The sequence below is a fragment of the Mercenaria mercenaria genome, chromosome 5, assembly GCF_021730395.1.
Source record: "Mercenaria mercenaria strain notata chromosome 5, MADL_Memer_1, whole genome shotgun sequence".
Taxonomy (NCBI): Eukaryota; Metazoa; Mollusca; class Bivalvia; order Venerida; family Veneridae; genus Mercenaria; species Mercenaria mercenaria.
This window is the reverse complement of record NC_069365.1, coordinates 15,822,533-15,840,447: the sequence shown is the minus strand read 5'-3', so window position 1 is coordinate 15,840,447 and position 17,915 is coordinate 15,822,533. Positions and strand designations below refer to the sequence as shown.

Here is a 17,915-nt window from a genome sequence, read left to right as displayed (position 1 = left end):
CAAACTTTGACCTTGACATTGACCTAGTGACCTACTTTCACATTTTTGTGAAGGCTTTAAATTTGGACCACATGCATAGATTTGTGTTCTGAAGTGTAATTTGACCTTGATTTTGATCTAGTGACCTACTTTCACATTTCTCAAGCTACAGCCTTCAAATTTGGACCACTTGCATAGTTTTGTGTACCGGAATATAACTTTGACTTTAAGATTGACCCAGTGACCTACTTCAAATTTCTCAAACTACAGCCTTCAAACTTGATGCACATGCATAGTTTTGTGTACAAAGAACTTTGTCCTTGAAATTGATCTATTGACCTTCTTTCACATTTCTCAAGCTACAGCTTTCAAATTTGGACCACATGCAGTGTTGTGTACGGAAATGAAATTTGACCTTGAGCTAGTCAATAAATCTTGAAATTTGGAACACTCAAAAATGGCACATTGGTGGGCGCCAAGATCACTCTGTGATCTCTTGTTCATGATCTTATATTTTTTTCCGAATATTCAGATAGTGAAACAGTATTCGAATATTCATGTAATGAACGAATATTCGAATATTATGTATGGATAAAGCTTCTTTTATGCATTTCCTGTTTGGTATGTCCTTGGATGTCTCATTTATGGACCTAATTTCTTTGATAAGGTAGATGTAGTGATACACATCGCAGTTTGGTATGTTTACTAGCTTTGCTTTGTGTGCATGCCTAAAGGTGAAACAGACATCGATAATGAGTTATTTTATACATCTATGTAACAGTACCACCACACATATTGGTAAACTCACCTTAACTGAAGCTTAAAGGCGATCTATTAGTATATGTGGATGGTCAGATGTCTGGCATCCATCTTTCACAATTTACAAAAATATCTTTTGCTCTGAAACTTCTGATCAGAATTACACCAAACTTGGTTTGTAGCATTTTGGCATGGTCTTCTCCAAATGTTTGTTCAAATGGTTTCCTGTGACCCCTTTTAAGAGCCACTAGAGCTAAAAACAAAAATACCTTTAAACAACCTCGTCTTGAACTGCTTGATGATTCTTCAGCAAACTTAGTCTGTGGCATCATTATTAGGTTCTCTCACAATTTCTGTTCAAATTGTGACAATTTGTACCTTTTAGGGGCTACTGAAGCTAATATTAGAAAATCCTTTTAATGACTTATTTCCATGAGCCGCATGATGGATTTTCGTCAAACTTTGTGTATTGCATGATAGTAAGGTCCCCTCTCAATTTTTTTTTCAGTTGGAGGCTCTTAGCCCCATGTAGGGGCCACTAGAGTTAAAAAAAAAAGACAGAAGCTTTTAGATGATTTTTTATGAACTGCATAATGGATCTTTATCAGTCTTGTTCTCTAACATCATTGCAAGGTCCTGTCTCAATTTTTACCTCACCAGAGCACAAAGTGCTCAAGGTGAGCTATTGTGATCAGTCATTGTCCGGCGTCTGTCATGCATCAGGAGTCGTGCGTTGTCCGTCAGCATTTGCCTTGTGAACACTTTAGAGGCCACATTTGTGACCCAATCTTTGTGAAACTTGGTCAGAATGATAGTCTTGATGATCTCTAGGTCAAGTTTGAAACTAGGTCATGTGGGATCAAAAACTAGGTCAGTAGGCCAGATCAAAGGAAACACTTGTGAACACTCTAGAGGCCACAATTTTGACTCAATCTTTATGAAACTTGGTCAGAATGTTTGTCTTGATGATTTCTAGGTCAGGTTTGAAACTGGGTCATGTTGGGTCAGAAGCTAGATCAGTAGGCCAGATCAAAGGAAAAGCTTGTGAACATTCTAGAGGCCACAGTTGTGACGCAATATTTATGAAACTTGGTCAGAATGATTGTCTTGATGATCTCTAGGTCAAGTTTGAAACTGGGTCATGTGCGTTCAAAAACTAGGTCACCCTGTCAAATCAAAGGAAAAGCTTTTGAACACTTTAGAGGCCACAATTTTGACTCAATCTTAATGAAACTTTGTCAGAATGTTTTTCTTGGTGATTTCTAGGTCAATTTCGTAACCAGGTTATGAGGGGTCAAAAACTAGGTCACTAGGCCAGGTCAAAGGAAAATCTTATCAAAACTCTAGAGACCACAATTTAAGTTTGAAACTCATGAGAATTAATCAGAATGTTTGTCTTGATAATTCATAGGTCATGTTAGAATTTGGGTCATGTGGGGTCAAAAACTAGGTCAGCTGGTCAAATCAAAGGAAAAGCTTATGAACACTCTAGAGGCCACAGTTGTGACCCAATCTTTATGATTCTTTTGTAGTCCTGTTTGGCGCCATATAACCTATACTGTGTTGGTGCACCGTAAAACCCAAATAAATAAATAAAATAAATGATTCTTGGCCAGAATGTTTATCTTGATGATTTCTAGGTTAGTTTCGAAACTGGGTCATATGGGCTTAAACACTAGGTCAGTAGGTTAGATCAAAGGAAAAGCTTGTGAACACTCAAGAGGCCACAGTTGTGACTCAATCTTAAAAAAATTTGGTCAGAATGTTTGTCTTGATGATCTCTAGGTCAAATTTGAATCTGGGTCATGTGGTTCAAAAACTAGGTCAGTAGGCCAGATCAAAGAAAAAGCTTATGAACACTCTAGAGGCCACAGTGAAGGTCAAGGTCATTGTGACTTTTAAACTGAAATCGATCATTGATCAATAACAAGAATGCTTCATGGGATGATTGCTTGTAGTCAGTAAATGACCCCTGTAGTTTTTGAAGTCAGTAGATCAAAGGTCAAGGTCACAGTGACTTTGATACTGAGGACGGTGTCTGCTCAATAACTGAAGAATGCTTTGGCCTATAGTTGTTTAACATCATAGGATGATTGTCAGTAAAAGACATCTATTGTTTTCGGGGTCAGTAGGTAATGTCAGAAACACAGTGACCTTGAGACTGAAAATAATGACTGAAGAATGCTTCGGCTGAAGAACCTTCAACTTCCGGGGTACATTTTAGAAAAAATTATTTCGTTCTTTGAAAAATCTGTCATATTACCGGCTTGGTCTTAATTCTGGGATGGTCATAATTATGTTTCTACTGTATATCTAATTGGAATGCTGTACATTTTCTCGTATTTATGATTGCATGTACATGAATTAGTACATACAAGTTCGCACTATAAGCCTTCTATTTGTACACTACTTGTACAATTTGCAATGTTTTTAATTCAATCTATAGATCTGTGTTTAGTATACTTTATGTAGGGACAAAAAATTTGAATGATTTTTATGTTTCCATTAACTCCTAGAATTTGATATGAATACAGTTGAAACTGTCTTAGCAGTCACCTGTCTTAAACAGCCAGTCAGCTAACTTCCCAAATCCACATTTAGTTGTAATTATGTCTCCCAACACACAGTGGTGTGGAAATCTGTGTGTGTGTGTGTGTCTGTCACAAAGCTTGTCCGAACTCTAAGTTGAACATTTCTCATCTGATCTTCACCAAACTTGAACAAAATGGGTTTGCCAGTAAGTCAAACTAGCCAAATCGGCTCAGGCTTTTCGGAATTATAGCCCTTGAAACTTGTTTTTGATAATCAAAGCACTCAAAGTCTGATAAGGCAGTTGAGGTCTTGGTGCATGGTTGACTCATATACTACTGTTCAGATGATTAAGCAGTTGTGGGAGACATGCGCTTTTCTCAAAAGCATCTCGAGTTTCAATTTGTAGCTGTATTAAGCAGCTGAATTGATCTCTCCCTTTGTTGGCTGCTTAATACATGTTAGATTGTATTATCATAAATTGTATGTCGAATAAAGTTATGTATCATTTGCAAGTAAATTTAATGATCAAGTTCCAAACGCAGAATTATTTTAGATACTCTATTACAGCTTTAATGTCCATTATGTGGAATAGACTTTGTAAAATAGATTTTTAAAAAAAAATAAGTTTGTAAAGTATATGTACTTAATATTTTTGTTCTGACTTTGGATGTGTATGTTTTGCAGGTTATGTATTTGACAGCACCATACCCCTACATTGGCCTGCCAGTTCTGTTTGTGTTCTCGTTATTCAACGATGGAAGTCTTGAAGGGATTCGGTTCTTTCTTAGCCCCGACTGGAAAACTCTAGCTGGAGTTCAGGTGAACATATGAATCATGTCACAGTAAATGGTACATACGTATGAAATTATCATAAAGATGTTATGTCATTTATTTATTTTTGAGCTCCCCGCAACCCCCTTGCTTTGGACACAGAGTTGTCCATGTCTGTCTGTCCGTCCGTCCTTCCATCTGTCTTAAAATGGTTTTAATATGTTTTGTCCATATCTCAAAAAGTATATGACCCAGAGTCATCAAACCTCACAGGATTAACATTTAGCATGTGAAGTTGCGTATCTGGTGTTTTAATTGGAATGTCACACTGCCAGACCCTTTACTTAGTCAAAAAAAAATGCATAAAAAGAGCCAAAAATATATGTCGCACGTATGTAAAATATATCTGATCTAGGATTATGAAACATTATTATGTCTCCCCCATACATTAGGGAGACATATTGTTTTTGCCTTAACCGTCTGTCTGTCCATCCATATGTCTGCATTAAGCTCATCTGGCTTTCACAGGTGAAACTGCTGCTGGATTTTGGCAAAACTTCACAGGAGTGATCAGTACCAAGCCTAGTTGTGCATATCGCTGGCATGTTCCGCTTCACTTCACAAAATGTGCACCAGAGCTAAAAATAGAAAAATCTTGTCCGTCCTTCACAGGTTAAACATCTGGACAGATTGCGATGAAACTTCCTAAGAGTGATCAGTATCAAGCCTAGTTTTGCATATCGCCAACACGTTCTGCTTAGCTGCACAAAATGGCCACCAGAGCTAAAGGTATACATAGGGGGTAGACATGTTTTTGTGACAAAAACACCTTCTAGTCGGAATATTATTTTGCATGTGAAGTTCTGCTCCTGGGGATTTGTTTGAGATTTCACTCAGCCAGACCATATTATGGCCCTTGCCTAGGCAAAAATACGCATAAAAAGGGCATTAAAAATTTGAATGGCACAAGTCTAAAAGGTTTTGACAGGGTCACACAACATAATTGTAATATCATACAGCATGTGAAGTTGTGCTTTTTAGGTTTTTGTGAGTCATAAAATGTTTGAGGGTTTTTTTTAGAGCATGACTGTAAAGTAGTGCACATGATGTTCTGTTTGGGATTTCACTCAGTAAGACAAGAGTTATGGTCCTTGACTTAGTGAAAAAAACACACTAAGTGCATAAAAGTTTGTGTTGCATGTATCTTGAAAATATTTTACCTTTGATCATGAAGGAAGTATTATTCAGTATGTGAATTTTTGCACCAGATTTTTGTTCTGGATTTCACTCGGCAAAACCAGAATTATGGCCCTTGACTTATTCAAAAATATACATTAGGGGTCTAAAAGCTTGTGCCGCACATCTCAAAAAGTATTTGGCTTACTGGTACAGAAACCAAAAACACCAGCTAGGTGCTTGCCCTAGCATTTCTGAAATACTGTTGATGAATCTCACTTAAATAAAACAATGGTATTTAACCAAGTGGTAACATTGCTGTTTTAAATGATTTTGCACTAACTGCTTTGGGATGGAGTCTTGCCTGATGTTGAATTCTGTGACATGTGAATTCCATGCAGTTACCATGTGGAAGGTCAGTGGTTCTACCAAAATTGTTGCCATTTTCTTGCAATATCATTTTCTTAATATGTTTATTGTTCAGAAGCAGACAGATCACATGAAGATCTACAGTAACTAAAAATATAATGCTTCCAACATTTGATAAAAAATAAGGTTTTTAATATGAGCTTTTTGCAGCATAGAACATAGCCAAACTAAATGATAACACAGCACTTGATTTGATTGAATCTGTTCATGAAAGGTAATGAAATGTACAAAACCCTAAGCACCAGTTTAAGTGGAATTATTACCTTGCATGAACATTGAATAGATTCCATGATCCGAAAGGACCAGAAAATGTAACATTGAGTCCAAATATGGGGAAACGTTTTTTGTCAGCTAACTTCACCTAAAAACTGTTGTTGTGGTATTTAATAAAATCTTCAACGAAAGTTCTTTGGAAATGTGAAACACAACCAAACAAAATAATAGCAGACTCAGTTCATGAAAGATAATTAAAGGTTCAATATCCCTCATACTCCTAGCACCAGTATAAGCAGAACTCTATTATATGTAATCATTATTTGCAATACAAATATATAGTTATATTTTCTTGAAATGGAGTCCCTGCATTCTCAAATATGCAAACTTTATCATTTTGAAATTATACAATTTTAATGGTACACAATACAGTTAAATCCCTTACTCAGTTCTTACTCAAAGAATTGAAATCAAACTTCGACCTTTACCAAGGTAAGTCTTATTATCCCCCGCCGATGAAATCGGGAGGGGGGTATTGAAATGGCGTTGTCCGTCCGTCAGTCCGTCCGTCCGTCCGTCCGCAGCCATTTCTCAGTAACTACTTGGTAGAATTTCATGAAACTTGAAATAAACATGAACCAACATACTGCGATGATGCCCGTCAAGTTTTTTTTTTGATTGGTCAATTTCCCTCAGAGTTATTGCCCTTGATTTAATAAAAAATGTCCGTCTGCAGCCATTTCTCAGTAACTAACAGGTAGAATTTCATCAAATTTGAAATAGACATGAACCAAGATACTGCGCTGATGCCCGTCAAGTTTTTTTTTTGATTGGTCAATTTCCCTCAGAGTTATTGCCCTTGATTTAATAAAAAATGTCCGTCTGCAGCCATTTCTCAGTAACTAACAGGTAGAATTTCATCAAATTTGAAATAGACATGAACCAAGATACTGCGCTGATGCCCATCAAGTTTTTTTTTTGATAGGTCAATTTCCCTCAGAGTTATTGCCCTTGATTTAATGAAAAATGTCCGTCTGCAGCCATTTCTCAGTAACTAGCAGGTAGAATTTCATCAAACTTGAAATAGACATGAACCAAGATACTGCGACGATGCCCTTCAAGTTTTTTTTCGATTGGTCAATTTTCCATATAGTTATTGCCCTTTAATAGTTTAAAAATCCACAGATCTGTACATAACAAACCAACCAATTGGAAGAATTTCATTAAACTTCTTTCATTCTTTTCCATGAACATTTATTATAAACATGTGATGTTGTGTACCTACACCTGGTCACCCCCCTCCACCCCCCCCCCCCCCCCCCCCCCCCCACCATTTTTTTTTTTTTCATTTTTTTTTTTTTTTTTTTCATTTTTCGTTTTCTATCAATATTTATAATCAACATGTAAACTGTTGTATCCTCACTACCCCACCCCCACACCCAAACAAACTATTCATTTTCTTTTAATTTGATTTTGACTAATGAAATTATTTGTTTCTTGGTAACATTCTTAACTTTTTGCTGGAGATATTTTTTGCCGTTCCTCAACTCTGACCCTTTCGGCGGGGGATTCCAATTCATCGAATTTGCTTGTTTAATTTTTAGCTCACCTGAGCACCAGGTGAGCTTTTGTGATCGCCCTGTGTCTGTCGTCCGTTGTCAGTCATCTGTCGTCGTCAACAATTTGACTGTTAACACTATAGAGAGTCACAAATTTGAGCCAATCTTAATGAAACTTGGTCAGAATGTTACCCTCAATAAAATCTTGGACGAGTTTGATATTGGGTCATCTGGGGTCAAAAACTAGGTCACCAGGTCAAATCAAAGGAAAAGCTTGTTAACACTCTAGAGGTCACAATTTGGGCCCAGTCTTAACGAAACTTGGTCAGACTGTAACCCTCAGTAAAATCTTGGACGAGTTTGATATTGGGTCATCTGGAGTCAAAAACTAGGTCACCAGGTCAAATCAGAGGAAAAGCTTGTTAACACTCTAGAGGTAACAATTTAGGCCCAGTCTTAATGAAACTTTCTCAGAATGTTACCTCAGTAAAGTCTTGGACGAGTTTGATATTGGGTCTTATGGGGTCAAAAACTAGGTCACCAAGTCATATCAAAGGAAAAGCTTTTTAACACTGTAGAGGCCACATTTATGACTGTATCTTCATGAAACTTGGTCAGAATGTTAATCCTGATGATCATAGGGTCCAATTTGAATCTGGGTCATGTAGGATCAAAAACTAGGTCACCAGGTCAAATAAAAGGAAAAGCTAGTTTACACTGTAGAGGCCACATTTATGACCATATCTTAATGAAACATGGTCAGAATGTTAATATTAAGGTTCTATAGGTCGAATTTGAATCTGGGTTAGGTGAGGTCAAAAACTAGGTCACTAGGTCAAATCAAAGGAAAAGCTTGTTAACACTGTAGAGGCCACATTTATGACTGTATCTTCATGAATCTTAGTCAGAATGTTAATCTTGATGATCTTAAGGTCAGGTTTGAACCTGGGTCATGTCAGGTCAAAAAATAGGTCACCGGGTCAAATCAAAGGTAAAGCTTGTTAACACTGTAGAGGCCACTTTTATGACTGTATCTTCATGAATCTTGGTCAGAATGGTAGTCTTGATGATTTCAAGGTCCAGTTCAAATCTGGCTCATGTAGGATCAAAAACTAGGTCACCAGGTCAAATCAAAGGAAAAGCTAGTTTACACTGTAGAGGCCACATTTATGACCATATCTTACTGAAACTTGGTCAGAGTGTTAATCTTGATGATCTATAGGTCAGGTTCAAATCTGGGTCATGTCAGTTTAAAAACTAGGTCACTAGGTCAAATCAAACGAAAAGCTTGTTAACACTATAGAGGCCACATTTATGACTATATCTTCATGAAACTTAGTCAGAATGGTAATATTGATGATCTCAAGGTCCAGTTTGAATCTTGGTCATATTGGGTCAAAAACTAGGTCACTAGGTCAAATTAAAAGAAAAGCTAGTTTACACTTTAGAGGCCACATTTATGACCATATCTTAATGAAACTTGGTCAGAATGTTAATCTTGATGATCTTTAGGTCAATAGGTCAGGTGAGTGATACAGGGCCTTCATGACCCTCTTGTTTAAATTTTGTTGTGTTACTCTTATTTCTAGATCTGGAAGGATGCAGCACAGCTGATGTTTTTCACACTGAGTTTGGGTACAGGATGTCTCCATACACTGGCTGGTTATACACACTTCCATAGCCACTGTTTTAGGTGAGTGCTTATGTGATATTTGTATATATTTGGCATTAATGTTTACCTCAATGAGAAGGAGTGTCATGCGCAAACCCCATGTTCCTATCTCAAAGGTCAAGGTCACAGTTGGAGGTCAAAGGTCAAATTGAAGTTTGTCCGGAGCATTTCTTCATGCATGGTGGGATTTTGATGTAACTTGGCATGAATGTTCACCACTATGAGTGTCATGCGCAAGAACCAGGTCCCTAGGTCTAAGGTCAAGGTCACACTTAGACAGCTGGCAGGCTCAACATTCTGCCTGTGGGCATACTTGTTCATACAATATTACAGTTCTGATATTGTTGTACTCTCTATTTTTCCAAGAACATTGTTATCCCCCGACGAAAGTCGGAGGGATATAGTTTTGGCGTTGTCCGTCCGGAGCCATATCTAGGAAATGGTTGGGAATATTTATTTAAAACTTCATATCCCTGTTCACCACTATGAGTTCTTGCGGCCCGTCAAGTTTCAGTCAGATTGCCCAAGTAACACCAGAGTTATGGCCCTTAGAAATTTCTAGTGTTAACTATATAGGGTACTATAAATATGGCAATTTCTGCATCATAACTTTTGATATATTTGACCTTGAACTATGAAACTTTAACAGAATTTAGAGCACTATAATGTGGTTGTGCACACACAATTTCGTATGGATTTCTTTTGTAACTGCAGAGTTATTGCCCTTTAATTGTCTAAAAATCCACATATTTATGCATAACAAACTTGCCATTTGGCAGAATTTCATTAAATTTCTTTCATTCTTTTCTGTGAACATTTATTACAAACATGTGAAGTTGCGCACCCACACCTGGTCGCCCACTTGCCTTGGTCACCCGGGGTGACCCCAGGGTCAAAATGGACCCCGCCCCAGGGGTCACTTGATTTTACATAGGAAAATCTTTAAAAATCTTCTTCTCAAAAACCAGAAGTCCTAGAGCTTAGATATTTGACTTGTAGAATTGCCTAGTGGACCTCTACTAAAGTTGTTCAAATCATGACCCCGGGGTCAAAATTGACCCCACCCCATGGGTCACTTGATTTTACATAGGAAAATCTTCAAAACTTTCTAAAAATAAACCAGAAGGCCTAGAGCTTAGATATTTCACATGTAGGATTACCTAGTAGACCTCTACAAAATTTGTTCAAATCATGACCCTCGGGGTCAAAATTGACCCCGCTTCAGGGGTCACTTGATTTTACATAGGAAAATCTTCAAAATTTTTCTAAAAATAAACCAGAAGGCCTAGATCTTAGGTATTTGACCTGTAGCATTGCCTAATAGACTTCTACAAAATTTGTTCAAATCATGACCCCCAGGGTCAAAATGACCCCGCCCCATGGGGTTACTTCATTGTACATAGAAAACTCTTCCAAATTTTCTAAAAATAAACCAGAAGGCCTAGAGCTTAGATATTTCACATGTAGCATTGCCTAGTGGACCTCTACAAAAAAATTTCAAATCATGACCCCTGGGGTCAAAATTGACCCCGCCCCAGGGGTCACTTGATTTTACTTAGGAAAATCATTAAACATTTTCTTAAAATAAACAAGAAGGCCTAGAGCTTAGATATTTCATATGTAGCATTGCCTAGTGGACCTCTACAAAATTTGTTCAAATCATGACCCCTGGATCAAAATTGACCCCGCTCCAGGGATCATTTGATTTTACATAGAAAAATCTTCAAAAAATTTCTAAAAATAAACTAGAAGGCCTAGATCTTAGATATTTGACATGTAGCATTGCCTAGTAGACTTCTACAAAATTTGTTCAAATCGTGACCCCAGGGTCAAATTGACCCCGCCCCATGGGGTTACTTGACTGTACATAGAAAAATCTTCAAAATTTTCTAAAAATAAACCAGAAGGCCTAGAGCTTAGATATTTGACATGTAGCATTGCCTAGTGGACCTCTACAAAATTGGTTCAAATTTTGACCCCCCGAGGGTCAAATTGACCCAGCCCCAGGGGTTACTTGATTGTACATAGGGAAATCTTCATAAATTTGCTAAAAATAAACCAGAAGGCCTAGATCTTAGATATTTGATATGTAACATTTCCTAGTAGACTTCTACAAACTTTGTTCAAATCATGACTCCCGGGGTAAAATTGGCCCCGCCCCAGGGGTTACTTGATTGTACATTGGAAAATCTTCAAAATTTTCTAAAAATAAACCAGAAGGCCTAGAGCTTAGATATTTGACATGTAGCATTGCCTAGTGGACCTCTACAAAATTGGTTCAAATCTTGACCCCCCCAGGGTCAAATTGACCCAGCCCCAGGGGTTACTTGATTGTACATAGGGAAATCTTCATAAATTTGCTAAAAATAAACCAGAAGGCCTAGATCTTAGATATTTGATATGTAACATTTCCTAGTAGACTTCTACAAACTTTGTTCAAATCATGACCCCCAGGATAAAATTGGCCCCGTCCCAGGGGTTACTTGATTGTACATCGGAAAATCTTCCAAAAAATTTCTAAAAATCATCAGTTTGACATTAGAAACATGTAGCTCATATTACTCTGGTGAGCGATCCAGGGTCATCATGACCCTCTTGTTTTTCATTTTTAATTTTCCATCAATATTTATAATCAGCATGTGAAATTTTGTTTCCTCTCTAGTTCTCCCGCATCCCCACACCCATAAAAAATAAATATATATACATATATATATTTCCATTTCATTTTTTTTTTTTTTTTTTTTAAATGTTCAAACCTTCAACATGTTAAGTTGTGACTGCACAAGCAACACCTGGTGCCAAACCACTCAAAGACAATATTTCGTTCCAGTTAAACTTCAAGCTCATATTTCAATTAACTGCATTTAATTTTAAAAGCTAAGCTTATTACAGTAAGCATATCCCATTCAAAATAAATTCTTTAGTCAGGATCAAAGTATCATACATTTATTATGTACTCTTTAATTAAACATTTGTTTTCTGTTAAATTGATTTTGACTAATGAAATTATTTGCTTCTTATTAACATTCTTAACTTTTTGCCGGATATATTTTTTTGCCATTCCTCACCACAAACCCTTTCGGCAGGGGATACCAGTTCATCGAGTTTGCTTGTTTTTATTAGCTCACCTGTCACAAAGTGACAAGGTGAGCTTTTGTGATCGCGCGGTGTCCGTCGTCCGTCCGTCCGTGTGTGCGTCCGTCCGTCTGTCCGTAAACTTTTGCTTGTGACCACTCTAGAGGTCACATTTTTCATGGGATCTTCATGAAAGTTGGTCAGAATGTTCATCTTGATGATATCTAGGTCAAGTTCGAAACTGGGTCACGTGCCTTCAAAAACAAGGTCAGTAGGTCTAAAAATAGAATAACCTTGTGACCTCTCTAGACGACATATTTCACAAGATCTTCATGAAAATTGGTCAGAATGTTCATCTTGATGATATCTAGGTCAAGTTTGAAACTGGGTCACGTGCCATCAAAAACTAGGTGAGTAGGTCTAAAAATAGAAAAACCTTGAGACCTCTCTAGAGGCCATTTATTTCATGAGATCTTCATGAAAATTGGTCAGAACGTTCACCTTGATGATATCTAGGTCAATTTTGAAACTGGGTCACGTGCCATCAAAAACTAGGTGAGTAGGTCTAAAAATAGAAAAACCTTGAGACCTCTCTAGAGGCCATTTATTTCATGAGATCTTCATGAAAATTGGTCAGAACGTTCACCTTGATGATATCTAGGTCAATTTTGAAACTGGGTCACGTGCCGTCTAAAACTAGGTCAGTAGGTCAAATAATAGAAAAACCTTGTGACCTCTCTAAAGGCCATATTTTTCATGGGATCTGTATGAAATTTGGTCTGAATGTTCATCTTGATGATATCTAGGTCAAGTTCGAAACTGGGTTACGTGCGGTCAAAAACTAGGTCAGTAGGTCTAAAAATAGAAAAACCTTGTGACCTCTCTAGAGGCCATATATTTCATGAGATCTTCATGAAAATTGGTCAGAATGTTCACCTTGATGATATCTAGGTCAAGTTCGAAAGTGGGTCACGTGCCATCAAAAACTAGGTCAGTAGGTCAAATAATAGAAAAACCTTGTGACCTCTCTAGAGGCCATAATTTTCATGGGATCTGTATGAAAGTTGGTCTGAATGTTCATCTTGATGATCTCTAGGTCAAGTTTGAAAGTGGGTCACGTGCCGCCAAAAACTAGGTCAGTAGGTCAAATAATAGAAAAACCTTGTGACCTCTCTAGAGGCCATAATTTTCATGGGATCTGTATGAAAGTTGGTGTGAACGTTCACCTTGATGATCTCTAGGTCAAGTTTGAAAGTGGGTCACGTGCCGCCAAAAACTAGGTCAGTAGGTCTAAAAATAGAAAAACCTTGTGACCTCTCTAGAGGCCATACTTGTGAATGGATCTCCATAAAAATTGGTCAGAACGTTCACCTTGATGATATCTAGGTCAAGTTTGAAACTGGGTCACGTGCCTTACAAAACTAGGTCAGTAGGTCAAATAATAAAAAAAACCTTGTGACCTCTCTAGAGGCCATATTTTTCATGAGATCTGTATGAAAGTTGGTCTGAATGTTCATCTTGATGATATCTAGGTCAAGTTTGAAACTGGGTAAACTGCGGTCAAAAACTAGGTCAGTAGGTCTAAAATTATTAAAATCTTTTGACCTCTCTAGAGGCCATATTTTTCAATGGATCTTCATGAAAATTGATCTGAATTTTCACCTTGATGATATCTAGATAAAGTTCAAAACAGGGTCACGTACCTTGGAAAACTAGGTCAATAGGTCAAATAATAGAAAAACCTTGTGACCTCTCTAGAGACCATATTTTTCAATGGATCTTCATGAAAATTGGTCAGAATTTTTATTTTGAGGATATCTAGATCAAGTTCAAAACTGGGTCACACGAGCTCAAAAACTAGGTCACTATGTCAAATAATAGAAAAAACAACATCATACTCAAAACTGGGTCATGTGGGAAGAGGTGAGCAATTCAGGACCATCATGGTCCTCTTGTTTGTTAATATTTATCTGGGTAATGCAAAAATGTTCGCAAACCTTGACAAGTTCAGGCAGAATATGCCACCATCCTTTTGCATTCATGTAGCAGTATTTCTCCTAACAGTATGAAAGAATTTTGGAGATATTCAACTTGATCTCTTTAGACATAAATACCCTGCTTAGAAGTGAAAAAGAATATACTTGCTTTATTGGAAGTACAATGTCTAACTTCATTTAAAGTAACAAATTTATCAGACAAATATGGAATAACATGACTGTCATTTGCAACCGTTTTTATGTAGCTACATAATTTCCTAGTTGTGAAAATATCTGACAACAGATCATATTGTGTTGTGCAAAAAAGTCCTGGTGTTGTACATGTGCATGTGTTTTTAGCTCACCTGAGCACAAAGTGCTCAAAGGTGAGCTTTTGTGATTGCCCTGTGTCCATCGTCGTCGTCAACAATTTGACTGTTGACACTCTAGAGGTCACAATTTTGGCCTAATCTTAATGAAACTTGGTCAGAATGTTACCCTCAATAAAATCTTGGACGAGTTTGATATTGGGTCATCTGGGGTCAAAAACTAGGTCACCTGGTCAGATTAGAGGAAAAGCTTGTTAACACTCCAGAGGTCTCAATTTTAGCCCAATATTAATGAAACTTGGTTAGAATGTTACCCTTAATAAAATCTTGGACGAGTTCAATATTGGGTCATCTGTGGTCAAAAACTAGGTCACTATGTCAAATCAAAGGAAGAGCTTGTTAACACTCTAGAGGCCACATTTATGACTGTATCTTCATGAAACTTGGTCAGAATGTTAATCGTGATGATCTCAAGGTCCAGTTTGAATCTGGGTCATGTAGGGTCAAAAACTAGGTCACCAGGTCAAATCAAAGGAAAAGCTAGTTAACACTCTAGAGGCCACATTTATGACCATATCTTAATGAAACTGGGTCAGAATGTTAATCTTGATGATCTCAAGGTCCAGTTTGAATCTGGGTCAAAAACTAGGTCACCAGGTCAAATCAAAGGAAAAGCTAGTTAACAATCTAGAGGCCACATTTATGACTGTATCTTCATGAAACTTAGTCAGAATTTTAATCTTGATGATGTTTAGGTCAAGTTTGAATCTGGGTCATGTGGGGTCAAAAACTAGGTCATCAGGTCAAATCAAAGGAAAAGCTAGTTAACACTCTAGAGGCCACATTTTTGACTATATCTTAATTAAACTTGGTCAGAATGTTAATCTTGATTATTCCTAGGTCAGGTGAGCGATACAGGGCCTTCATGGCCCTCTTGTTTTCATACTTACTTCATGAGTTTCCTGAGAAGCATCCTACAATTAAATGTATTTAAATAAAGTTAATATGATATACTTTGAAAGATATTAAGCAGTTGCATTTTTTATTGAATTACATAATACATCACTTTCCAGGAACCATGTGTTGTCTATGCAGTGTTAAGTTTTCATGTGTCATTCTTATTTTCAAAGAACCTTGTGTTGTTTTCATATGTAACTCTTATTAATCCCCAGCCACGAGTGGCTGGGGAGTTATAGGAATGGTCTCCATCTGTATCAGTTATATCCGCTCCATAGAACTTAAACCCCATGAAGGATTTTCATGAAACTTGGGTCAAATGATCACCTTATCAAGACGATATGCAGAACTCATGAGTCAGTCATGTCTGCTCAAGGTCAAGGTAACAATTCAAGGTCAAAGGTTTGAGCCTTCCATTTTGTGGCCGTTCTTTATCTCCTAAACCTCTTGAAGGATTTTCATGAAACTTTGGTCAAATGATCATCTCATTAAGACGATGTGCAGAATTTATGAGTCAGCCATGTCGGCCTAAGGTCAAGGTCACAACTCAAGGTCAAATGTTTTAGCCTTCCGTTCAGTGTTCGCTCTTTATCTCTTAAACCCCTTGAGGATTTTCATGAAACTTGGGTCAAATGATCACCTCATCAAGATGATGTGCAGAAGTCATGAGTCATCATGTCTGCTCAAGGTCAAGGTCACAGCTCAAGGTCAAAGGTTTGAGCCTTCCATTTTGTGTCTGTTTTGTATCTCCTAAACCACTTGAAGGATTTTCATAAAACTTCAGTCAAATGATCATCTCATTAAGACAATGTGCAGAATTTATGAGTCAACCATGTCGGCCCAAGGTCAAGGTCACAACTCAAGGTCAAATGTTTGAGCCTTCCATTTAGTGTCAGCTCATTATCTCTTAAACGCCTTGAGGATTTTCATGAAACTTGGGTCAAATGATCACCTCATCAAGACGATGTGCAGAACTCATGAGTCATCATGTCTGCTCAAGGTCAAGGTCACAGCTCAAGTCAAAGGTTTGAGCCTTCCATTTTGTGTCTGTTCTGTATCTCCTAAATGCCTTGAAGAATTTTAACATGACTTGGCTGTAATACAAAATGTATTCCACTTATCAAGACAATGTGCAGAACTGAAAATTCACCCATGCCAGCTTAAGGTCAAGGTCACAGTTCAAATGTTTGAGCCTTCAATTTCCTGTCCCCTCCTTTTCTGCTAAACCACTTGAAGGACTTTCTTGAAAAAAAAAAAAGGTTAAATGTTCATCTTATTGAGATGATTTGCAAAACCCATTAGTCAGCCATGCAGGCTCAAGGTCAAGGTCACCATAAAATATACTTAACAACGTCAATGCTTCCATCCAGTACCATCAACTTTCCATAACAGCTGCGGGGGATGAAGCTGTCTTTCAGACTGCCTTGTTTTTCAGGAAGTTTGTGTGGATTTGGCTAGGCGATGTTAAAGTTTTCACATGCCATTCTTATTTTTCAGGAAGGAAGTTTGTGTTGATTTATTTAGGCAATGATAAAGTTTTCATAAGTCATTCTTTTTTCCCTAGGAACCACATTGGTTTGTCAGTTCAGTGTTATAATTTTCGTATGTTGTTATTTTTTTCCAGGAACCTTGTACTGATTTGTCTATGCAATGTTATGGCTGTCATGTTTGGTGGGTTGACAGTGTGTTCAGGGCTAGGAATATTTGCCAACATGACGAATGTCTCTGTTAGTGATATCCAATTCACAGGTTTGTTTTTTCTTCATTAAGCAATAGTTATTCACTATAATAGTTAATATTAAAGAAAGGCAAAGGGAGGTAAGGTAAAATAAATGTTTTAAAGAATTTCGTCAGTTTAACAAATTTATTTATTCCATTTTGTCAACCAGCTGTTTCAGTTTTAATTTATATCATATATTTGATGAACTGAAGGATTGATTGAAAACGTATGTGACAGGCAATTAATTGTATATTAACTTTCTTACATTTTGTTTGAAGAGTTACAGTGATATTTATAAAGGTAGGAATTGGAATAGTTTTATGATAGAAGATTTCATGGCAATATTAACAAAAAATGGCTGTGATTTCTCTATTTGTACATGTAGACATAATTGTAGTTGGTCAGTTGACATAACAGTAAGTGTCTGCAAAAATCTGTCTGATAAATTTAATTTAAGTGCACACTAAATTTAAATCAACATTTTGAGATTTTAGATAGAGGTTTTGCAAGAATGTATATGGCTAAATAGTGTGAAAATTATAATGTTTGGTTTTTTGACACCTTAATTGCATATTAAAGGGATACTTGGGTGTTTGTTCAAGAAGTAGATCCATGATTTATTTATTCTGCTTTACTCAGTTAATTAAAGGAAACAGAAAGGGGAGGCTTGTCAATGAAATCTTGCTGTAGTACTACCTATATGTGAAGATGCAAGAATATTAAAAATAGTGTAGTCCAAGGGTATTTCTCATGGTAGAGCACTCAGCA

At 37.1% G+C, this 17,915-nt stretch overlaps 1 protein-coding gene across 1 annotated transcript in view; it reads left to right on the top strand.

The window, feature by feature from the left end:
- LOC123556538 (uncharacterized) overlaps window positions 1-17,915 on the top strand; it is a 155,083-nt gene that overhangs the window by 25,698 nt on the left and 111,470 nt on the right. The window contains exons 6-8 of the mRNA XM_053544445.1: window positions 3,955-4,089; window positions 9,008-9,111; window positions 17,052-17,176. Coding sequence (XP_053400420.1) covers window positions 3,955-4,089; window positions 9,008-9,111; window positions 17,052-17,176 — 364 coding nt within the window. The remainder of the gene's footprint in view (window positions 1-3,954; window positions 4,090-9,007; window positions 9,112-17,051; window positions 17,177-17,915) is intronic.